The 25,350-nt window shown below is 49.2% G+C and overlaps 1 protein-coding gene across 1 annotated transcript in view; it reads left to right on the top strand.

Annotated features, from left to right (window-relative positions):
* The first annotated feature begins 761 nt into the window (after positions 1–761).
* The window catches only part of LOC144142197 (uncharacterized), a 33,650-nt gene continuing 9,061 nt past the window's right edge, over positions 762–25,350 (top strand). The window contains exons 1-3 of the mRNA XM_077673566.1: positions 762–795; positions 9,917–10,084; positions 19,630–19,987. Coding sequence (XP_077529692.1) covers positions 762–795; positions 9,917–10,084; positions 19,630–19,987 — 560 coding nt within the window. The remainder of the gene's footprint in view (positions 796–9,916; positions 10,085–19,629; positions 19,988–25,350) is intronic.

The following is a 25,350-nucleotide window of genomic DNA, read 5'->3' as shown; positions in this document are numbered from 1 at the left end:
CACTTACTTTGATTTCTTATTTCTAATATCTGCTCTAAAAACATTTTTCTGGTCGCCTGTTCGTCACCCTACAGTTCTCTTCGTTGCACAAAGAACGCCTGCACAGTTCACTCGGTGTGTCGGTTAGTAATCATTGGCGCCTGGTTTACTGGTTTGCGCCTGGTGTACTGGGGTTTACTCTCAAAATGCAGGTATTCCTCTACATTTTTGTCGGCTCCCATACTCTGATCGTTTCCACCGCTAGGAAGACAGCTCCGGACAGCTCTTCTACCGCCGCGGTGGCTCAGTGGCTAAGGCGTTGCGCTGCTGAGGACGAGGTCGCGGGTTCGATTCCCGGTCGCGGCGGTCACTCTTATGATGGGGGCGAAAAGCAAAAACGCCCGTGTGTACGAGAGTTCCGCGCAGGTTAAAGATCCCCAGGTGGTCAAAATTAATCCGGAGCCCTCCACTACGGCGCGCCTCGTCGCCTGCGTTGCGTCGGCGCATTAAAACCCACAATCAATCAATTAATCCTTTACCTTCTCTAAAAACCACCAAATTCTAAAAAAGCGCCGTTACCCCTATAAACTTCGTCATTATCTTAGTTTTCTGCCGATTACAAAAATCCGTAATGTTTAGCAATTTCCTGCTGTGTGGTAGATCCCCCAGTGGGTACGCGCCATTCTTGCCGGCAGCGTCACAACCACCGGACCAGACGGGGAGCATCGTGGGGACGTGAGCACCGTGCAGTTCTGGCGTAGTCACACACGCCCACGAAGAAAATGAGTGATGACGCGTCACCGGTCATCAAGAACGGTGAGTGGCCGCAAAAAAGCCAAATTCATGTAAACATCACTGTAGGGTGCTCTAACCCTAGCAGCATCACCCACGCTCGTAAAATATATACGGGTGCACCCCGCCAACTTTAGAGGAGGCCATTTCACCTTGCACAGCCGCTTACGTGCCGCTCTAGCATAGCGGTAACCAAACGCCAGGCGTGGGGATTGAGCACGTATTTCGGTCGCCTCAGTTTCGGCGTGTTCATTCCAAGGAACCTTCGTAGGCGCAGAGGGTTCTGGAGGCGAGAGACGAATCGCTTATTAGTGTCACTGTTGTGGTGTCGAGTTCCCACGCATGCTCGGTATCTCTGTGAAACAATAGCTTCTGCTGGCAGCACATGCTGAGGAATGCTTCTTCTCCCCTCAGAAGGCAGCATAGATCGCTCTGCGGTATTGTAGGTAGCGCATTACGTGAATTATGCGCAGCAAGTAAGCACTGAAAAGGCCTTTCCAGCAAAATGTTATAAAGGCATCGATCAACGAGCTTTATCTGTCGCAGACGTTAACCTTGGGAGACATTTCCAGCCTTGGCTTAAGGACCTTCCCTTGCCTGTGGCTCTACGTCGCCTGCCGTTCTTTTTGGCGAGGAATAGTGCGAAAGTAATGCCAAAGGTTCTGGCAGGCGCCTTTCTTACATGTCATTAGTTCCAGCTTTAATTTGCAAGATGTGTTCCTTCAGATCTGTAGACCCGGTGGTTGGTGTAATGTTAGTAAACTTGGTAAATGTTTGCACGTTTGAGCCCGAAAGTATATGTTTGGACCTATTTCAAGACCTAAATCACATTCCTGCTACTAACCCGCTACATCGATCAGGCATAACATCCATTCAAAACCGGACGAGCGGTCATTTTAACGGCACGTTGAGGGACATACTCTTGAAGTGGATACTAAAGAGTGGGACAAGGTTTATTTGTTGTTCTTTTGAGGAAAAGGGTGCCCCAACACAGCCAGAGACTCAAGAAGCTCCGGAACTATTATAATTTCTCTTCCACTCACCGGAAAACATCACTTACAGGGCACCAACAAGAAATATCCGCGCGCTGGAATTCAAAATCCCATCACCGATATATCCAGCTACCATTCGTTGACGAGTTACCTGAGCGAGTCATGCGATGGGAACGGGGACACTCGAAGGCACCAGTGGTGCAAGGCTGGAGAAACAGCAGAGCCGGGGGCCGACCTAGCTTCTTCCCACGCTGTCAGCGGATGCAAGGAGAGAGGGAGCAACCCGGCACCAGCAGTACTGTGTGCCGCACTATAAAGCAAAGACCATTGAAGTATGTACAGTGTCTTATTCAGTAGCAATCGTTGTCATCCCTTTCGTCATCGTCGTTCGACGGCACAGCCACGTATGGCAATTTGACAAATCCTCTTTTAGCGCGTCCTCGCCTCGGTAGACCTAAGCATGTTCCATGTACGGCGAGCGGCAACCCTATGGGCAGAGGGGAGAACCGGTCTCGGCACGGCAGAGATGGCAGAACTGGTTGTGCGCATGCGCAGCTGTAGCGGTTAACGTACCGGAACCAGTTTTTCGCTCTGCTATAACTCTCTATTAAAGGCCGCCAAGACGCCGTTCGTCAGACCAAGTGATGCCCACTCCCTCCGACCCACCAAAGGTTTCCCCGTCTCAATTACCCCGCCACGGAATTCCTATGCTAAAAGGACCAAAAACGTCACGTGGGCCACACTACTGCCTCTGGTTCCAAGGGGTGGAGGGGTGGTGGGGAGTCCTGTAGCGACTGGTGCGCCCCTAGTCCGCCCCGCCAAAGATGACGAAGACGAAGGCGGGAGCTCCTCAGTTGGCGCAAGCCTGGACGGCGCCGGTTGCTCCTCATCAAGCACGGGCTAACGTGCGTTCGGTATTTTTGCTAAAGCCACAGCACGAAGGTTCCACACCTCAAGCAACTTAAACAGAAATGCTTAGAACTATGAACATCCTGAAGGTCCTGTCAAAGGTCCTGTCCTGTGCAGACAAAGAACCCCTCCTGCGTGTCTATTCTGCCTTGGTGGGGTCTCGGCTGGACTATGGCAGTGTTGTGTACGGGTCGGTCAGGAAAACAGCACTGAGGATGCTTGATCCAGTGCTACACGCAAGGATTCGCCTTGCCTCGGGGGCTTTCTGTACTAGCCCAGCGTAGAGCCTATACGTGGAATGCAAAAAAATTGTGTCTAGAACATCAACGAATATACAAGGATTTACTGTATGCTTTTAAGATCTCATCAATAAATCGTCACCCGTTTAGGGCTGCTCTTAAAGATACGTCGCTGTCCAAACTTTTTCCTAAATCGCCCATTTGTTTCTCCGCCCTTTTCGCACAGAGTGAGCGAGGACGCATCGGCTCTCACCACCTCTTTTTTACACTTGTACACACCATCAATTACTGACATTTTGCCACCATGGCAACTTCAGCCTGTGTCATGCGATTTATCATTTATTAGAATAGATAAAAACAGGGTTCCGAGAACTGCGACCCTGCAGCATTTCTTGGCCCTGTAGGATAAATATCAATGTGCTGATTTTTACAGTGATGCCTCGGAAACTTTAACGACGGTGTCGTGCACCGCCCATGGTCCCAACTTTCATTCTTGCAGAACACCACTATCTTCTCAGCAGAAGCATGCGGCATTTTATTGATCGTACAGCACATTCTTAAAAAACGAATTCCAAAGTCAGTCATCTTTACAGACTCTGAACGTTGTGCGTGCATTATCATCACACAGACCCAAAAAACCACATTGTCAATCTAGTTTTTAATGCCATAATGTCTGTGTATACTAATAATTTTCAACTAATCTTGTGCTGGGTTCCAGGCCATGCTGGAATCGCAGGGAATGAGACCGCAGATCGAATGGCCGCCGCTGCTGCACTTACAAATACAGTGGGCATAACAACAATACCCTACACCGACCTCAAGCCACACATAAGACAACACCTTCGCAAAACATGGCAAGCCGACTGGAGTACACAGATAGAGAAAAAGTTACGCATAGTAAAACCACACTTAGGAAGATACATTACTGATTCGCAGAACAGATTCATCGAAGTTGCCCTAGCTAGATTGCGGATAGGCCATACACACGCGACACACTCCCATCTGCTCACTAGATAACCAAGACCCTTGTCTAGCAAATGTGGGGAGGGCCTATCCGTAATTCACATTACATCCCACTACACCCAGCACTCTTTTTAGCGGATGATCCCATGATTGCTCTAGAGCGCACTTTTAGTTTCTTAGCGAAATCAAATTTTTGCAGCTCATTTCCTATCACGCGTAGTTTCTGCACCCAATTTCATGCCATGCACTATCACACCCTGGTCTTTTACGCCAGCCATCCTTATTGTCTTTTACTAATTTTAATTTTGTTTTTGTTGAGCGAATATAGAGTTGATATCTTACTTCGTCATCAATGGGCACACTAGTCTAAACTATTATGACAATGTACAATATAAAACAGCGCGCGAGACATGAAGGAAGCATGATAAGACAATTCTGGTTCCTTGTAGTAAAACAAACGCCCACCGTTTCTCTTTTTTCCAAGGACGATAAGGGACTGGAACGCTCTTTCGTACGACGCGGTAAATGCGTCATCCTTGGATTTTTTTTTTGGCGACGCGCGGCTCTAATCCTTGAACACAGAACTCAATCTGCCTGTCTTATGTGAAACCCGACAACTGCTGCACTCTGGTTTCGTACATCCGAGTGTCGTTGAACCATTTAATAATATGAATTTAGATGTGTTGGCTGTTGCCTCTGCTGTTTTTTCTACGCCTCGATTTCCCCTGCTTACGTATTTTTTGTGTTGACGCCAATGAGAGCAGTTATAGCATATGTATGACTTTATTGCCTTTTTTGTTCTACATAAACTACAATTAGTGCTACGCCTACGCCTCTTTTCCAGTGTGTACTTTGTCATTTACATGCCCAATCATACTCTTACGAACTGGTTTTTTGCACATTACAAAATTCAGTAATATTTGTTTTTTTTTTGTTCTTATCGCTGTTCTTTGAATATTCTGCATATATGTGTTATAGGTCTTATTTATCTCTTGTTCCTCTTGTGTGCTCGCAGTTTGGAAAATGCATTATTTCACTGCTTTGCACACACCTGCGTTGGCTGCTGGCAGTATTGACCAAATAAATAAAAAATGAAATAACCATTGTTTTGGCGCTCTTTGCCCTACCTGGCCGTGCGCCATGAACATCGAACCATCATATTATTATATATGATATTCGCCCATAGCAGTAGGTACGTGACAGTAGTATGTAACCATTTGCCGATTATAGTTGCGGCTGTATTCCTTAAAGGAAGCATGAAGAGAAAATAACACTTCGTTTAATATGAAACAACTATGATTCAGTATCTCACTCATCTCCATTACAGCCACAAAAGATGTTTTTAACGAAAAAAAGCGAGAAGTATTAAAAAACTTTCAAATTTTGCGCCACAGTGACGTGTTATGAGCAAGAATGACGTCATACGGGCCAACAATAAAACATAATTTTCAGTGCGTTAACTGCACGTTAGCATTCAAGTGATGCGGTCAAATGGAACTAGTGGCCCCATTACAGACGTCCAGTCATGTGTCGTCGCGACAGGTCAGTTAGGCGGCCGCCAATCGCACAAACAAGGTTCCGTGACGTAATAGAAAAGTTGCGGCAAATTGGCTGCGGGGTCGCCATGGCTTCACACATTGTCTTTAATATCTCCGTTATTTGTTCGAAGATTGCGATGATATTGGTATCATTGTTATCGGGACTAAGCACTCTTTCTAATAAACCCAACTTGTATCTTGTCTTCATGGCTCCTTTAGACTTCAGCACCAGATCTCCGGGCTACGTTGGTGAGCAGGGGTGATAACACCGAGAAAATCGACATGGTACAAAATATCGCAAGGTTTCCTGTTATCTCTCTCTTACCAGTATCCTTCGCCCGTCCGCGGTAGGTAAGGCGTTCTGCTGCTTAGCCCAAGGACGCGAGTTCGATTACCGGTCGCGGCAGCCGGTTTTCTTACCGAGGCGAAAGGAAAACGCCCGGTGTGTTCGAGTAATCCGGAGCTCTCCACTACAGCGCGCCTCATCGCCTGGCAGTGTAGGCGCGTAAACCAATATTCATATCAGCTGATTCCTGAAGTTTGCCTTTTACAGAAGAATTTAATCCCGACAGCTAATGCAGCATTCTGACAGTTCTGGATTTCTGAAACGCTCGAATCTTTAGGCCGTCAAGAAATAAAATACGTTATGTTAGTGATGCCGCCACCACAATAATGAGGTCAGGACACACCTCCAAAGAGGGTCTCCACCAGGCTGTCGCTAGTCGCATGTTGCCAAGTGGCAACTACGGCTATACCAAACGATTTCGATACATAGGCTCGAAAACCCAGGGCAACGCGGCGCGGTTCCATACGCGCAGCAAGGTTCAATGCAGCATAGTTGAATACGCGAACTGGGTGGATACCATTGCCTCTGGAGTTGGTGAATTATTGTTGTTGTTGGTAAACTTTATTGACACACAAAAAACAAAGAAAAAGACCCCCAAAGTCCGGGGTTCTGAAAGGAACAAAATTATCTATACAGACGGGAGAACCTGACGAACGTGAGCCACCAAAGCTCGCCACCAGGCCACTCGGTCTGTTCCCTCCGGTGGCGCGAGCCAGTCTTGGAGAGAAGAGGGAGGAGGTGTAAGGGATTTAAGATGAATTGCGAGTGATGGTTGCGAACCAGAACAGTCCCAAAGAACATGCGGCGTATTGGGAAAGCCAGAGCACTTGGAGCACCGCGCAGGGCTGCGATGGCCTTGTAGTCGATGCAGTATGTGCGGAGTTGGAAGGCTGTCCGTTTGCGCTTGCCGGATAAGACAAGCATCTGCCCGGGGTAACAGGTGAGAGGGAGACGGAAGAGTCTGCCTATCCCTGATTAACTGTTGCACAGTCTGGTGTCGATGGAGACGGGCTTGTCGCGCTTGCGTGGGTGGGTGGAAAGGATTTTGCCAGGGCGTCTCCGAGTCTCCCGGTTGGGACGGAGCACGGGAGAGCTGATGCGCCAGCTCGTTGCCCGGAATGCCTGCGTGACCAGGAACCCAGTCCAGCACGTAGCTAGTACCAGTGTGTTTGGCCAGATGAGTGTGGAGTGCATGCATAATATTGATGGGAAGCGTCTGCTCCTGGAACAAGCGCAGAGCATCCTGACTGTCGCTGAGGATCACGTGGTTACCAGGAGTGGCTAACGATAAGATTGCGTCAGTTATTGCTTGAGCACTCTTGAATTAACTTCATACGTTCAGAGATATAGTCAAACGATGTGTCCCATAACTCTGCGGCCTGCCGGAGTTGGAAACGCCGATAGAGTCACACGACAAGTTGCCGTAATGTCGTGCTTCCTGGCAGATTTCTCTGTAGTGACGCAAAGTAAACTAAACTAGATACGTCAGGTATTTTTTCAATGGCAAGACCAGTGAGGTACAACTTGTTAAAGCGCAGTCACCCTATCAGGCGGGCTACGCACGAGAGATTGTGCGCTATCGTCCACTTTAGCAGAAAACCGTAGGATGTAGTGTTAATGGCTGGTGGATGTGATAGGATTTATAATTTCTTCTTTTAATTTTTTTCGCCTCAAGCAGCGAGACAGAAGTTTACAGGAAGCCAAAACCCTACGCAAGGCGCAGTTCCGCACGTTATGTATGCGCAGTGGCAGCGTCTGCTCGCATTGGCGCTGAACACGAAGAGGCTCTGCGTAAGAAACTAATTCTGTCGTATTCACTTCTCTATAAGACGTGCTTAGAAATCCACTTGGTGTTTTTCCATCCATCCATCCATCCATCCATCCATCCATCCATCCATCCATCCATCCATTCATCCATCCATCCATCCATCCATCCATCCATCCATCCATCCATCCATCCATCCATCCATCCATCCATCCATCCATCCATCCATCCGTCCGTCCGTCCGTCCGTCCATCCGTCCGTCCGTCCGTCCACCCACCCACCCACCCACCCACCCACCCATCCACCCATCCACCCATCCACCCATCCACCCACCCACCCACCCATCCATCCATCCATCCATCCGTCCATCCGTCCGTCCGTCCGTCCGTCCATCCGTCCATCCCATCCCATTCCATTCCATTCCATTCCGTCCGTCCGTCCACCCACCCACCCACCCACCCACCCACCCACCAATCCATCCATCCACCCATCCACCCATCCACCCACCCACCCACCCACCTATCCATCCATCCATCCATCCATCCATCCATCTGTTAAGAGTACCTTCCCGTGATATGCGATTACGTATTTCTGTACGCTCACGGCACCGACATCGTTAAAACTAAACTTCTCGTTAGGTTGGCATTAAACATGACGGGTGCTCTAAAGGCATCCTCGAAGCGTTCACACAAAATGGGCAGTTTAGTTCAGCGTTGCTTACATACCGCCCCTCTCCCGCTGACAGCCCAGCGTGTCAGCAACGGGAGGCTTTTGGCTAAGCAATTCTTTGTTTCCTCTGAGCGGAGAGCCATTGGGTTCGACGTTCGAGCCGACGGTGCTGGTAAACTAAAACTACATTTAAAACATGATATGCAATCCTTCTGAGCCTGAAATGAGAACAGAAACCTTTTATTGACGCTATTTAATATATGTGAATTTATTCTGCGAAGCGATATGACATAGCAATTCAATTGACAAAGTGGTCATCACTGAGGAAATTAAGTGACACGTTCTTGGAACTGTAGGCAGCCGTCTTGTTGCCTGAGCGCGTCTCGCTCCAGCTCTCCCTCGCTAGCTGTAGCCTGTCCGAGAACGAAGCAGGAGTCGCGCTCCTCCTCCAGGCTGAGGGGGATGCGCATGCGCAGTCACCTACCTGCGGAGTGCATCTGCCGCCCAGGAACAATCTACGGATACTCTCTCCGAACCCACTGTCTGCTCATTTATATTGCAGCGAACCATGTTTTCAGTTTGTTTATGTTTTGCTGTTGCTGACCAGCCGCGCCGTGCTTTGTTGTCTGTGTTATTCGTGGGCCAAGGGAAGCGCATGTTCCATTCTTTATGCCGCACGTGTTATCTTCTTTCATAGGGAGAGTGCTTCGAACTAGCGTCACCAGCCTAGAATAATCTTCTTTCATCTAGGGTGTTCTGGATACAATTCGATTGATTGATTGTGGGGTTTAACGCGCCGACGCAACGCAGGCGATGAGGTGCGCCGTAGTGGAGGGCTCCGGATTAATTTTGACCACCTGGGGATCTTTATCGTGCGCCGAAATCTCGTACACACGGGCGTTTTTGCTTTTCGCCTCCATCAGAAAAGCGGCCACCGCGGCCGGGAATCGAACCCGCGACCTCGTGCTCAGCAGCGCAACGCCTTAGCCACTGAGCCACCACGGCGGGTATGGATACAATTCGAGTATTCGAGAAACCTTCGTGCCGAGTGATGAATTCCCGCAAGGCAGATGCCGCGGCATCCGACAAGCCGACCCTCGCGTGGGCTTGTTCTTCGTTGACTTCTGCTTCGCCACCTGGGTATTCTTTGAGTGGTTAGGAGAGCACAAGTTAGCTTCAAAAAACGTCTATTCCTTGAAGACAACTGCGCCGTCTTTGGCTTCGTAACAATATGCCGAGCTTACTAGAGTATCTTTAGTTCTGCACCAGTTCTGATTGATTGATTGTAGGGTTTAAGGAGCCGACGCAACGCAGGCGATGAGGCGCGCCGTAGTGGAGGGCTCCGGATTAATTTTGACCACATGGGGATCTTTAACGTGCGCCGAAATCTCGTACACACGGGCGTTTTTGCCTTTCGCGTCCATCAGAAAAGCGGCCGCCGTGGCCGGGAATCGAACCCACGACCTCGTGCTCAGCAGCGCAACGCCTTAGCCACTGAGCCACCGCGGCGGGTCTGCACCAGTTCTGTACAATGAAGTATTGCCAGTGCAGTTGTCAAAGGAGAGTGCATGAACAGCAGTAAATATTTGCGGTATAAAAGTAACGGTAAAACTGTTTTTTGTTGACCGGAATAAGGACTGCGACCATTGTGGCAAAAATGTCGCTATCATCTGCAGCTTCATGTGACTCACGCGAAGGAGTAATCGTACGCGTGTCTTGCGTAGCGCTGCCCCTGAAGGACCGGAAGTACACCATCCGGGAGCTCCAGCTGGAAGAGTTGCCGCTGCTGGTGGGCCTGTGGAAGTCCATCGGCTTCATGATCAGCACGGACCTCATCGAGTCCATGTGGAAGTGCGACAAGGCGGGCATGCTGGCCGCCGTCGCTGAAGACGGTGAGCGCTGCTTCCCTTAGCAGAACACCTGTTATCTGTAACTCCGTGGCTTCTCGGCGCTTATTATTCTTCGGGCGCTGTGCGAAGGACCATGAGTTTTATTGTCAGTGATGACTCAAGTTCACCTATGAGCCATAAAAACCAGAACTGTTTGACGAAACTTAAAAAAAACATATCTCCACTAACATGAAACCAGGGGAGGGGCAGAGCATGCAGTGTCCATTTTTGGCGCCTTGTCGTTTTTGCCAACGGGGATAAAAAAATTTGCGGTAGTGGTATGCAGCTTTTCTGTAGAAGTCTCGTGTCTTTGAAGCACGAAACTTTCTAGCGCGAGGCTTAAACGAGGGTCCTGGTTTTTTTTTAGTACGCAGTACGAAGCGCCATAGCCCGAGGCGTAGACGAGTGTCCCGGTGTTTTACTACCGTGGCCACATGAGACGACGGTCACGACTACGATAAGGGACGCCAGCAGCCCCTGCCCCGAAAGGCCTTCACCCTTAAAACAATGCGATGCTCTTGTGTGCCGCCAACTCCAAGTAGTTTCAACTAGGAAGGTCAAAAACTGGAAATTTGCATGTGCCTTTTGTAGTGCTTGTGGGCGCAAATGGCACAAGATGTTAGATTTAAAAACAGAATTTCGACGTTTTAGTTCAGTTGTTATAGCTGTTTTAGTTGAGGAATAACAAGGCAGAGGAAAACCAGGAAAGCAGAGAGGCCTTCAATCACCTACCACAGGTTTGCTCTGAGTAATGCTTGAACGGTCCGTTTCTAGCTCATTCGCGATGTGTCGCCGAGGTTGGATGTGTTCTGTATCACAAAAGAGCTCCATTTGCGCATGGCGAGTTGATCTCGTGATACATAACATTAAATTATCAAACGCTTTGTTAACTCTTTGATGCCCAAAGCTTTAATTTCTTGCTTAAGTTTGTGAAAACATTTTCATGATATAAAAGAACTTCCGACATCACGAATATGAAGGCAGAAAAAAACTTGGTTCATTAGGATGTACGCAGTGACCCACTGAGAACTGGGAAATACTGGACACTGGCTTAGGATATATCAGTTGAACAACGAAGCTACGTTGATGAGCATGATTGAAGGTTCAAGTGACGACAAAAGCGTAAAGTTTGTATTGCAATCGTTTGTGTTCACAATGGAATTGCACAATTTCTTTTAGTTGTCACTAGCCCAGTCTTCATTCGCGCTCGATGCGAGTTGACACCCGTAAACAAGACTTCCTTTTACGTGCTGCCCTCTCTTTTTTTAATTTTTGAAGGTCCAGGAACCTTTGTCTGTCAACAGATGGTGTTACATGTCGGAAAAACCACAAAGTGCGAGAGAAATAAAGTGTTTGAGTTGTTGCTCCTGAGAAACATTGATAATCAAAGGGTTAATAAAAATACGAAAAATACCTGAAGTAACTCGGGAGACCAGCGGAAGCTAAGGCGGAGACACGAAGCAAACAGAAGATAACACTTGTGCCTCAGATATGCCTCAGAAGTGCCTCAGAAGATAGTAATAGTGCCTCAGGTCGTAGTCTTACCCTTCGTTGGCTTTCCAGAGCTTCAAGCATGAGCCAACTGGCACAGGAGCGTACACTTATGTATGAAGTAATATTCATTCAGCCAATGCTGCTGAACCAGGCCCATTTTGCCCAGTGAGCATGAATTGCCACTTTCCTGACACCTGCGGCTGCTTATTTCCCCAAAAGTTGTTAAAGGGCTACCAACAAGAAAGTGCAATATACATTCGTTTGGTTTCCTCAGATAGCACCAACACACAGAACACAAATAAGCCGGAATGGGAGTAAATGTCTTGTGTCATAACTCAGTACCAATTCGGAGTTTTCAAAACTCCTTCCAATGGGAGTTTCGCCTTACTCCCATTATTTCGGCAGTTTTTTCAGTAGCAAATGGGAGTTTCATTTCACTGCCACTACAATGGGAGTTTCCAGGGGTACCATTGGGAGTGTATTGTTTCCTCCAACTGGGAGTTTTCACGGGGGGCGCGTTGGGAGCAGTGTTGACCTGCATTGGAGGTTTTTTTTTTGTTTGTGTTTTTGTGCGCTTCATATATATGCGCTGCAGTAGAATTTATTACTGCATTTGGGAGTTCTTAATAACGGCACAGGCTGCATTTTCATTTTTCGTTGGGGATCACGTAATTTCTAATATTTTTCCGCTTCAAACGTTGAATGTCGAAACGTGAAAAGTTTTTCTGCACAGTCAATTTATTGCATAAAAATTACATGAATACGATATACGTGTGAACACGTTAATCAGACAATAAAAACACTGAATCAACAAAACACCTACATCGAGAACACAAGGTATCTTGGTAAGAACTTTATCTACTACAACACTCCTCAACAAAAAAAATTTAAGCCATTTGCAAACAATGAGGTCAGCATGTCGTCGGTGCGCTGTTTGCTTGCACCTGCCTCCCAAACACTGACGTTGCCGCACCCCCTGGCACGTTCTTCTGGAAGCCACAACAGCACATTGATTAGGGGGATAGCAAAACGCTTTAAATCTGCAGTAACAAATACATAAGCATATTAGGCATCTGACCTGAAAAAAAAAAAAAAGAAACGGCACTGTAAAGACGCTGAACTTGTCACTCTTGTGCCCAACTTTCCGAAATGTCTGAATGTTTGTTTAAAGCTACGCAAAATTGCACTTCTGTCCGAGACACCTGCGCTCACTTGTTCATCAAAACGAAGTGTTCTGCTGTTCAAAAAGGTGCGCGACCCTTGTGGCGACCAACTTCTCAAAATGCTTCCTTTCCCTCTTTTCCTTGCGTGTAGTGTTCTGGGAACGAGCTTCAGGTTTTACACCCCGCACTGCCCCTCTCTCCCCTCACCGAAAGTTAAGGAAAAATTTCGGTCAGTGTGACGCCTGCGCGTGCTCCCCTTAAAAAAATAAAATAAGCAGTCGTCTGTCGACTCTACAGAATGCTCCCTCGAATGGCGTTTGCTGGTTATAGTTACACGAACCTAGCGTACGGAGAGCTCCCACGGGGCCCCGACCTTCTCCCTTTCCAGTGAAAGCAATTAATCGCCGGCGGCACGCGGCAGTCACCCTCCTCGTAGCAGGCGCGGCTGGCACCACACCTACTTCCCAAGAAAAGTGGCCGCCCTGCGACGTTTGACCGGCCAACTTCCCCTTCGCCTGCCAGTAAGCCACAGACACAGCCTAACAAAAACACCTAACAGCCGTCCAGAGTTCGGACAGTTTTCATTCTGCTTGCGAGTGTGAATGAGTTAGTGTTCTGCTCGAGACCCGCGCAAATACGCATTGCTTTCACACCGTTCGGCCTCCCCAATGACGTTCCGGGCATGGTGCCGTCTTTCACGCACAACGCTCACCTCCAGTGGCGGAGAATCGCCCGTGCAGTGGCGCGGGAAACACGTTGAGTTTATTTGACGCTAGAAGGGGCACACGTCTCCCAAAATGTTGCGTACAATAAAAAACGTGAAAATCTTACCTTCAACCACCTCGCAGAGGCCCAACCGCGTTGTTTTTAACGAGCCACTCTCAGCGATCACTGCATTTAGGCCTCGCGTCGGCTCGCTGGCGTATTCCGTCGGCTTGAGGTCGGTGACACGGAGACGACGTTGCAGTCCGTCGCACGTCAGTCCAGGCTGGTTCCACAATGTTCGCAACGAGCTTCGGTTGTTGGGAAGCACTTCACATCCGTTCGTCTGGCCGCAAGTTCACACTGGCAATAAATTTTCGGGGACGCTGGAGCTAGCTCACATGACACATGACACCAACTGGCAGCCATTTTGTAAGGACGCGTAGAGGAGGAAGGGGTGAAGGAGGAGGAGAAGGAAACGGAGGTGGCGTGGGAGTTTTTAATACTCCCATTAGGACAAACGCAGTAATCACAGCCAGATACTGCGTTTTGTGAAGAGGTACAACCGTGGTAAATGCGCTTATTTACGACGGCTTGTGGCCCCCGGTGTAAACTGGCAGTTTTTCCACCATCATACTACCACACGTGGGAGCAGGCCGCCTGTCGTGAGGAGTTTAAAAGACGTATTCCAGCCAAGAAACTCCCATTCAGGCTAACTTCTGTTTTGTGTGAATGATTTCCTAACTCGCTCAGGGAAGTAGAGGGGCAGGTAGAATGACAAATTACTGGCGTTACTGGCAACAACGTTCCGTGCAGTGAAGCCAATTTGTCAAACACAATGGCCGGGCATGTTTTGGGGTAATGAATGTCGAGGTATGTAGCCTTCTGCATTGAGCCCAACTGAAACGTGCCCTCCTCCCGCAATTCAGAAAACAGTGCTAGTACGCTGTGCCACTCACAGAAATTTTGCCGCGGCTCGCTTAAAAAAAATATGGCCGCGTATCTTCTCACTCCGCTTCAAATGTCGAAAGACGATAGTCGCCCCGGCCACGCAAATGGCTGTCTTCTCTTTCCTGCGCACCTCTCATGGTCTTGGCCTCCCGTTTCTCTTCTATCACAATAATCAAATCAATTATTTTTGCTTCAAGCATGAGCTTGAAGCATCTACTCGCGTATGAGCTCGCATGAGCTCGCGTCATGAGCTCGCGTGATCTACTCGAACCTTTAATAACTATTGATCTTGGAAAGTTGCCACAATAGGGCGCCGCGAGAATGTTTTGTATTCTGAAGGTGAAGTTTTTTTTCAAGGGGTATTTTCTGGTTTGCTATGGGGGAAGCCAGCGGCCATGCATTTTTTAACAAAATAACGCTGTAAATATCTCTTCTGTATATATTTCTTGTCTCAAATCTGCCTAATGTTTTATTAACGCTCAAGGATGTTGGCGAGTATCAACATTGCAGCAGGTGTGGTCCTTTTAAAATGCTTTGCCTGTATAAACTTCTCCTTTCAATATTATTTAACTTTTCGACGGGCGGCTGTATCGAGGGTCAGGCATGCAGACATATAGACCAATATTTTCCCCTTTAAATTGCCCAAGGAAGGCTGGCGTCTTTAAAGATAGCAGGCGGATCAGTTGCGGTTGGTGCTTGGTTTTGCTTCCCCCCATACGGTTTACGGGAACTCGCCACCACACCTGGACCTTGAAGGCACCTCACAAAGCGACATCGTATTTATGGCCCCGCCGTGCTTTCACTTCAAAACCGAGCGCCGGAGCTTCCCAAGGACATCCTATTACCACACTGCGCATGCGCGACGCCATGCTTCGGAAGTCCCCAGGATTCCCTTATACAAAATGCATAACTAAACCAAAAAGCCTAACCAAAATACACGCCAGTGCGGTTTCAACCTGAAAGTCTGATATTCATCATCGTCATCATCATAAGCCTGTTTGTGTCCAGTGCAGGACGAAAGCCTCTCCCAGACACGCTCCAGACTCCAGATCTCCAGACACGCCTATCGAGTTCTAACTGAGTCTATGCTTCCCCCCCCCCCCCCCCAAATTTTCAGAGCTCATCTCTCCATCGAGTTTTTGGTCGACCCTTCTTGCGTTTTGATTGATTGATTGTAGGGTTTAACGCGCCGAAGCAACGCAGGCGATGAGGCGCGCCGTAGTGGAGGGCTCCGGATTAATTTTGACCACCTGGGGATCTTTAACGTCCGCCGAAATCTCGTACACACGGGCGTTTTTGATTTTCGCCTCCATCAGAAAAGCAACCGTCGCGGCCCGGAAACGAACCCGCGACCTCGCGCTCAGCAGCGCAACGCCTTAGCCACTGAGCCACCGCGGCGGGTCTCTTGCGTTTTCGCGCTATTGGCAGCCACTCCGTCAAACAGGTTGCCCACCTGTTGTCCCCCATTCCCATTACACGACCGGTCCATGCTTATTTTCTTCGCTTAATTTGAACTGGAATGGCTTCCACCTTAGTTTGTTCTGTAATCCACGAGGGTGTTTCCCTGTCCCTCACCGTGACCCCTACCATTCGGTGTTCCATGGCTCGTGCCGATCTAAGTTTCTTTTCAAGTCGTTAGGCGAGACCCCAAAGTTCTGCCCCGTAAGTCCCCACTGGAAGAACACATTGATTAAATACAAGCTTTTTGAACGCTAGAAGAAGAATACCAGTGAAGATATTTGAGTTTTAACGGAAGCAGCCCAGCCCATGCTTATTCTGCGTGTAATTTCCCGTTCATTATTTGGATCAGCAGCTATGACCTGCCCAAGACGTATACGTATTCTGTGACTATTTCCAAGACTGCGTTGCCTACCTGGAAGTGATGCACCTTGGCCTGCTCACTCGAAATTACCTTGGATTTTTTCGTGTTGATTTTTAAGCCTGCAGTCATACTTGCCCAGCACAAATGCCATAGCATGCACTTCAACTCCTGGCTGCTTTGACTGAACAAGATAATGTCGTTTGCAAACCTTAGGTGGCTGGGAAATTCTCCATTCATTCGCACTTCGGTTTTCTCCCAGTTAAGCTTTCTGAACAGACCCTCCAGACAGGCTGTGAGAAATTGTGGCGCTATTGTATTCCCTTAGTGGACACACTTTTGAATATAAACTTTACAAGTTCTGTGATGGAGTCGTATGGTTTCCGTACATCCGTAATATATGTCTTCGAATAGCGCAATTATTATTATCAGAGATATTAGTATTATTATTTATTCTTTGTTTAGGTAGGGTTGCTCAAGGTCTAGTCAAGGCTTGTCAATGTCGCAAAGCAGGTGAGATCGTGGTACTCGCGAAAGTCCCCAGGAGCATGACAGTCTCTGTTGGCTGGCCCAGCCCAGAGGAGGCGATGCCCACTCCTGGAGGGTATTGATGTTCGCGAGCCCCGACAACTCCCACAGCATGTTGTGCATTGTGGACCTCGTTTGCGCGCGACACGAGGAGCAAGCAGGTCACGACGGTGGTCTCCGTGCTGTTCTCGGAGGGCTTCCTCTCGTGTCTCGAGCGACGGGGAACGCGTGCACGTCTTCGCGAGTACGTCTTCCGTACGGGCATTCATTCCAGCTCCGGAGTCTACATCGACGTCATGGCGCCAGGTGTAGCTCAGGAGAGCGTAAGCGGCTGGCTACCGCGCTGCAGGAAATTGTAACACCGGACCGTCTCAGGGACATCAGCGTCGGAGCTTGTGCCAGGCGCTGGAGGCCATCCGCGTTGAAAATAAGCACGGCCAGCGGAGCAGCAACAGCACTACCGAGTGCGTGACGGGTGCTACCTTTTCTAAACACCATACTCTTTTGTTGCGCAACTAAACCTGAACATTGTGGTCTGTCTGTCTGTCTGTCTGTCTGTCTGTCTGTCTGTCTCCTAGAAAAAGTTTGTGACAATACAAACAAAATGTTGCACTACTACCACAGAACACATAACATTCAGGTACAATATGTACACGTATATGCAGAATTTACAATGGTCAGCCCTGTCACACAATGTGCCGTAAGGGGTATGCTATTGTATAACTATACAACCATATAAATCGCGATGCGCAATATGAACTGATATATACGTTACAAGGGAGAAGAATCCGGTATGCCACACTGTTTTGAAAGTTAGGGCTACTCTACCTTCCCGTACAGAAACAAAAGGACATGAACGCTGTCTCAGGAACTTCTCCTCTCTAGAAATAAAGGCGCCTCCGACATTCAAGACCTGACTTCTCGCCACAGGCGCACTAGAATAGGATAGAGCCCGACGACGGTAACCACTCGCGACCACTTCGCAGCGGCCTCGCCACGACGCAGAAGCACGCGCCGCTACGAGCAGGCACGCGAATCGGCGAGCGGCTTCTGGCGTACTACCTTCCGTTTATAGTGCATCGCCCAATTTCTGAACCCCGAAATCCGCAGTGCGCAACCCGCCAGAATGACCGCGCTACGCCACATTTTTGAACCATGTTTGTTATTTTTATAGAAATGGGCAATTGTGGCACACTGAGCTGCCCGTTACACCCCCGCTCTGCAGTTTTTCACGTGTGGGGTGAACACCACATTCCAGGAGCCACAAGGAGCCATATGAAATCTCGGACCAGGTAGGAAGTGGTCAGTGCGCCCGTACTTTTCATCTCATTGCGTTGTTACGAGAAGGGGGCACCAGTGGTGGTAAAATAGCAGCCATGATGTCAACCTCTGCGTGTTCCAAAATATTTCCTCTCGGCGATACCGATGACTATAAGAAGCACCACATACCGAATTGAACCCCGGCGTGCATTCAGCAATGGCACATGGTTAACAGCCATTCCAGGCATGAATATACGCAACTACGCACCGAGGAAGTACTTTCCCTCGATCCAGCCACCCGTCCAGAAACTGAAAGGATTCTTCAACGAGAAGCTTATAAAGCCCAAACCTCTCCCCACCCCGCAATCTGAAATCATGATTCATACTTGTCGGAATTGTTGACCAAAAACAAAACCTTAGCATAATTGAGACAAAATATCTATGCACAAGCGCTACTCACAGTGTTTTTTTTAATTGAAAGCAATGGTCCTTGATATTTTGCGAAAAAACGTGCATGTAAACCAATATTTTGAAGTGATAATACAAAAAGAACTCGCTCGAGCCTGGACCCGGTGGTAGCGTTCAAAGCACCAAAGTAACAAAACGCTCCAATAGATGGCGCGGTCAGTGGAAGGCGGGAAATTTAAAATGACTTGAGCAGCGCTCCACCTTGTTTATCGCCGGAGCAGCGAAATGGGAGGGAATAGCGTGACAGGGGGGGAGCGGAGGCGGAGAAAGGCATTTAAGTGGCAGGGACGGCAGAAGGCTATCGTCTTTCGACGACACTTGCAGCGGAGTGAGCTGCTGAGGAGCGGCCAATTATTGTCCATGTCGTTCCTCGCGATAATATAGCCATTTAAGGGGCCCTGCAACACTCTCTTGACTTGTTAAACATCCGAAATGCTTTCAGAACGCCGTCAACAAACTCTCCCAGTACTTTGAATAAGCGGTCGCAAAGTATCTCCGCCAAAAATTACTGCCCAGCAGATAACCTAGAAACTTGCTTAGAAGCATTTTCTATTTTTTCCGGTCCTGCCATTCTTCGAGTGCTCTAACTACGTCATTGCATGGCTGTGGACCAGCTTTCTTTCAGCTGCATCAATAAACGCATTCCTTAAGCAAAAATGCCACAAAAGTGAAGCACAAACGGGAGACGCATCTGCACCAACTATCATACCACGCGCTGGCAATACTAGCGCTGCAGAGTCCCTTGGAACAGGTCAAGCCTATCGTGTCGGATATGCGCTGAACAGAATGTTTGTTCAACGGCCGCAGTGCGATTGATTTAATACTACCTTCTCCAGTTGGCTAACTGAGTGAGCAAGTAGCAATTACCTAAATGATTGGTCGGTGAAGGTACATGATAGATTGATAGAAATGGGTGTGGGCAGGGCATGCAATGTGAAGGCAAGATAACCGTTGGTCATTAAGGGTAACAGAGTGGGTCCCTAGAGAAGGCAGGCATGGCCAGGGGCGGCAGAGTTAGATGGGCAGATGAGATCAAGAAGTTTGCGGGGATAAATTGGTCGCAGTTAGCACAGGGCCCGGACAATTGAAGGTCCATGGGAGAGCCCTTTGCCCCGTAGTGGGCGTAGACAGGCTGGTGATCATGATGATTATGGGAGGCGCAGGCGAGGTGATCGGCTCGTGCTGCAGTCCCTTCGTGGGCGAGGGCATGGCCAAGCTGTGTCTGCACGGCACCCAGCTGTGCTACCGCAACCAGGGCCTGGGCACCGAGCTGGCCACGCGCGCCATGGAGCACATCGGCGACGCCAACGCGTACACGCTGTGCATCCCCGAGCACGAGCACATCTACCTGAACAAGTACCAGTTCAACGTCAGCCCGCGCATCTTCCAGATATTGGGGCCCGCCGTGCCACGCCTCGCGGGAGTCATCAACCAGCTGCCGGGCGTGCGCGTGCTCGACAGCGAGCGCGGCGTCCGCGAGCTCCTCATGGACTACGACACCGAGATCGTCGGCTTCAACAGGTACGCAGCCCCCCACACAGACAGCACATCCGCTCTTCGCAGCACTTAACGCTTTAAAATCAGGTGCAGCTTTGTGTTCCTTGCCGTTCTTTCAAAAGTGACTACTGCTCTGGAGTTACTGAGCCCATTGCAATGCATTTTCCTGCAGCTAATAATACGGGCGAAAGCTTGCTTCCTGCATTTCTGCGAGGTAACAACATCGCTTTAGCACGTACAACAGCCATCAAAACTCTACCACTGAAATGTCTGGGCTGTTCTGTTTGCTGGAGCTGGGCTCCAGGCCGACGCAGAAAGTCGACGCCGGACGCTCAACAACCACACGGAATGCGGTGCACTTGCCCACACATACGGAAAAACATTCGGTCACCAGCCCAATCGAGATGCGAAGAGTGAGGAAATGATGGAGCTGGTGGTCTGAACTAGCTTTAACTTCACTTTTCTTAGGCCTGGCCAGCTTATCGATAGATCACATGCTGGTGCCCCCGAGCGCAAGCTCTCTCTCTCTCAACCAGGAGAACACTCAAGTCGAGGGTATGACGGAAGCGCGTCTGGTCATGATGCATTTTTAAGAAGAAAGACCAGGATGCCGACCACAAGTTATTCTGAGTTTAAAAGAAATTAACGTTTCGGCTTCCACACAAAAGCCTTGGTCACAACAATTTCTCTTAAACTCAAAATAACTTGTGGTCGGCGTCCTGGTCTAGGAGAACACCTGTACGTCATAGCTTACGTAATCACTTGGCGCATCGAATCCCCGACGGCCGCATGCGCAAGCGAGCATCTTTTCCACGACGCGCACTTCCCGCACCTGCTCGTCAGCTCCTGGCCTTTTTGGCATTGTCCCTCACACTTCTCAGCCAAGCAATTTCCCCTTTTCCACTTTGCTGCGCCGCAAGGCACGGCCCAGCGTCGGGGCTCGGGTTTGCGTTATTAGCCCCGCCGTCGCGAGCTAGAGCAGGAAATAGCACATTGATATATGGCCGTTGTGCACGGAGGCACGCGAGTACGCCGACCAGCCGACCTAAAGGGACACTGAAGTGAATTTGTCAAGCTCCCGGTTTTGCTTGCACTGCGTAGACTGGTTCAAATTACCACACTTTTCATCGTTTTTCTGGTTGATAAGTCGTTAAATATTTTATAAAGCGGGAAAGAAGAAAAACTACCATGCGCGGTCTGTGGCGGCCGCACCAACTGAAGCTGTGACGTCGCGAGGAGATGGCACCGTGATTGGACGATGTCCGAGGTTAGCATTCAAACAAGTTTCGGTTTCGGTTCTGTAAAACAACATATTTGACATCCGACGGCATCGTTGGATGGGCCTTCTCGATATCTCAGTAATCGCCGTACCGCCCTTCTGCCATATTGTAGGCTGTAAAATGCCTGAGCTAAGCCTCCCAGGACGGCTTGGAATCGTAGAAATCACTAGCCGAGGCCTACGCAGTGGATGACGTTCTCCGCGTCACCGCTGACGCTCAAATGCCATGCGCTTTTCCCTCATATTCGGAGCTTGCCTCACTCATGCCTGTATCGTAAAAAGCGTGTTCGCACGAGGCCAAGGGTGTGCTGATTCAGGCCTGTGCCCACTGCCCGCAAGCAGCAGCACGCTAACAACAAGTCGCTAGAGCGTCAGTGGCAGTCTGCGCGCGTTCTGCAAACTCACTCGTGAAACAGTGAACGTTACGGCCCAAAAATGGTTAACTCAGTTTAGAAAACATCGGCCGAAAACGAAAAAATCAACTGGCAAGAAAAACGATGCACCCTCGCGGATTCGAGCTTGCGACTTGCAAAACGACAATCTTAGACCACTCGGCCACAGGCCCTTTTTTTCTTTCTTGCCTGGACTCGACAATACACAACACATCACAGATCAACAGCGTAAATGATATACCACAAAAACGTGGTGAGGCGGACCGACGTAGGCCTAGTGCTGTCCTTTAAAACTCTTTCAATGCCGTAAGCTGCTCTATCTTTGGCAGCCACACAGGCGAGACCTCTTGAGATTTATTTACCTCCACATAACGACCTACACTTTCTCTGAAGTACGGCTTCGCGGAACGGGCATCTACGTCGTTGTACAGTCTGGCTGTGCGTGAGCGCCATATGCTGTGGAGGCCCAGCGCAATGACTAAGTCATAAGGCATTCCACCCTCTTTGTCTACGGAGAGATACCGTATGCCATGAGGGTTTAGCGGGAAGTCTCTGCGAAGTGTCCTCTGTAAAACATCCCAAAAATATACGCCCTCCCTACAATGCAAAAAAACGTGGTCTATCGTCTCCGGCGATTTGCAGCTAAACCAATCTGTCCCCCATGTCACCAAAAGCCCCCTTTCTTCCATAAAAGTCCGGACTAATAATGTTCCCGTGTGTAGCCGAAAGAAAAAAGACTTTACTCCAGGCTGTACCTGCATTTTTTTCACCCTTTTGAGCTCATCCTGGCCGGGTCCTCCACAGCACATAGCTCTGTACAAGGGCACAGGGAAGACAAAATCCACAATATCATTGTACAGGGTTTTCCGCTTCACTGTGCTTAAATAATCTTCAGAGAAACGTGCACACAAAAAGCTTACACTCCCAACTACTTCTTCAAAAAATCCAAAAATACCCCCCCGACAGGTACACGGTGGTGACAACATAGTCGGGAAGTACCCTGCGCAGCCTTAGTTAAGGTACTGTTCGAAGAAAAGGGTCTATTAAATCCCTTAAGAAAAGAAATCTGTTGACCAGCTGGCGCACAAATAAATGCGGCAGCCCCTGTCCCCCATCGCTACTCTCCTAAACAGGTTGGTGCGGCTGCACCTCTCCCAGGTTGAGTCCCGCACAAAAACCGCAAACACCCGATGCAGCTTTTGCACATTCGCACGAGAGAAATGCAGTACTTGCATTACATACCACAATTTACAAATGAAAAACAAGTTGCACACCGTTGCCCTAGCAAATGTTGACAAAAAATCCCCCTTCCACTTATCCGCCTTTGCGCAAATCTTCTGGGTTTGTTCACGCCAATACGGCTCACTGTCCCTATAGAACTGCAAAGGGGCACCGAGGTACTTCACTGGGGTCGTTACCCAGCTGACGTTGGCGAAAGTACCGGTGGTTGACTGCCATTCGCTGTGCTAAAACCCTAGGCACTTTCCCCAATTAACTGAGCTCCCCGTAACTGCACTAAATAGGTTTATGTCCACTACTCTAATAATACTGAACTTGTCTTCGCAGAAACCGCAATGTCGTCTGCATACGCCAAAAGCTTGACTTCTGACTCGTGAAGGCGGAACCCCCGTATATCAACATCTTTTAAAACTCGCAAACATAACGCCTCAATGTAAATGCAGAACAATAGTGGACTGAGCGGGCAGCCCTGGCGCACAGAGCGTTGCACGTTAATGGGCGCTCCCAATGTCTTGTTCACAATCAACCGCGTACTGCAATTCCGGTACCCGATCGCCACCCCCTCCTTGATAACAGAAGCAACATTAATATGATCCAGAATACTGAACACCAATTGATGTGACACGCAGTCAAATGCCTTTTCAATGTCGAGCTGTAGCATAGCGACAGGCACTTGCGTGGCGTCACTACACTCAAGCACGCACCTAGCCTAATGAATTTTATATGGACCGTCTTCGTATGCCGCATGGTTGATGAGGGCCTACTATTTCATGTATCACACCTTGAAGCCTATTGGCCAGAATTTTCATAAATACTTTATAATGACATTGCTAAGCGAGATAGGTCTATATGCTGTGACTTTGTTAAGTTTTCCTGTATCTTCTGTTTTTGGAATTAAAACTGTGTGAGCTGATCCACAGGCAGAGTGTTGAACTCATAAGCCTCGTTGAAAACCACCGCTGACAACGGCGCCATTTCACTTTTAAACGCCTTTTAGAATGCCGCACGTAAACCATCTGGGCCTAGGTTTAGATTGTCTATTGCTTCTTCTACTTCTTTTGATGTTATTGACTGCTCCAATCGTTCCTTCGTCTCATTGTCGAGCCTCGGCATGTTGTCTAAAAATTCTTCCTTAAAGGTTTCACTGTTGACAGGCCGAAAAGAATAGAGCGTTTGATAATACTCGAAGAAAGCACGTTCGATGTGCTTGTTATCTCCAGATGTTATGCCGTTCCATTCGGTGGCGTTTCCGATGGGCGCCGCTCAGGAGGTATGTTAGGCCGGGTCCTCGGCGTCGACCGCCGCGTCTGCGTTGCTTTCACTGGTGGCTCTCCGATGTTGGCGCCTCCAGCTGCGTTGTCTTTTCCTTCTTCCGAATCGACGTGTGGGAGTTTGGCGGACCCCTTCGCAGTCTCAGTTCGGTTGGTTTCCATTGCTTCTGTTTGTCTTTCCAACGATGCTCCAGCCGCCTCGGCTTCAGAGCTATTTTCGGCGCTTTTTTCGAAGGTCTCTGTCATGGTTACCGCGTCTGTTGGAGCGACATTGTCATTTTCCCCTTCCTGGCTAAGGCTTACTTCCTTTTGTGTGCTGGGTCTAGCTTCCACGGGATCGCTACCACCAGCTCCTTGAGCTGCTTCCTCGGCTTCCGTTACGTCCATAAGGTGCTCGGACGCTCCTTCGGTTTCCGCGGGCCCCGTCACCGACGCGTATGAAGGCACACACTGCTCCTCGACATGTCCAAAACGCCGGCACTTGACACACCGAGGCGCTTTACACTCACGCCGCACATGGCCTTGGCCGTTGCAGTGAAGACACTGTATGGGCCGGCCAGGTGCCACCACAAGAGCGAGCTCCCCAGCCACCCTGATCTGGTGCGGGAGCTCCTCCAACTTGACACCCTTTTTCAGTTTCAACAGCACTGACCTAGTCGTGGACCCTTTGTCAGCGACGCCTTGGATGCGCCAGCGTTCCCTATTAACCTCAGTCACTTTGCCATACGGCGCGAACGCTGCTCGGATGTCTTCGTCGGTCTGACCTGTTTGTCTTGCGGTTCGATTACGAAGCACCGCCGACCCTTCACTTGAAACTCGTTGACAGCCAACATCTTCTTCGTCGCCTCAGCACTGTTGAAAGTTATCGCCCACACATGGTTGATCTGGTAGGCCCCAAGGCGACAACCTCGGAGAGTAAACCAGTCCGTGTGAGAGCGTCCCTGAAATCTTCGACCTTGAACGGTCTAGCCTTCACGTCACCGTGCAAAAACAACGTGTTCAGAACGATGCGTCCGGTGGGCAGTTGTGGCAGTATTACCTGATAATCTTCGCTGTCGCTTCAGTTAGGCCTGTTTCCGCAATTAGCGCTCCGCTGGCGCTCGTGATTCTCACGTCCGAACGCTAGCGTGGCCGGAAGTAGAATGACTCGGCCACAGGCCAGCTCTGCCGAGGCTGGATATATAAGGTATATAATGTATAACCAGT

The sequence above is a fragment of the Haemaphysalis longicornis genome, unplaced genomic scaffold (assembly GCF_048455015.1).
Source record: "Haemaphysalis longicornis isolate Haplotype H1 unplaced genomic scaffold, Haemaphysalis longicornis Haplotype H1 scaffold_6, whole genome shotgun sequence".
Lineage (NCBI taxonomy): Eukaryota > Metazoa > Arthropoda > Arachnida > Ixodida > Ixodidae > Haemaphysalis > Haemaphysalis longicornis.
Note: the sequence above shows the minus strand (reverse complement) of the source record. Positions and strands in the feature narration are given on the sequence as shown.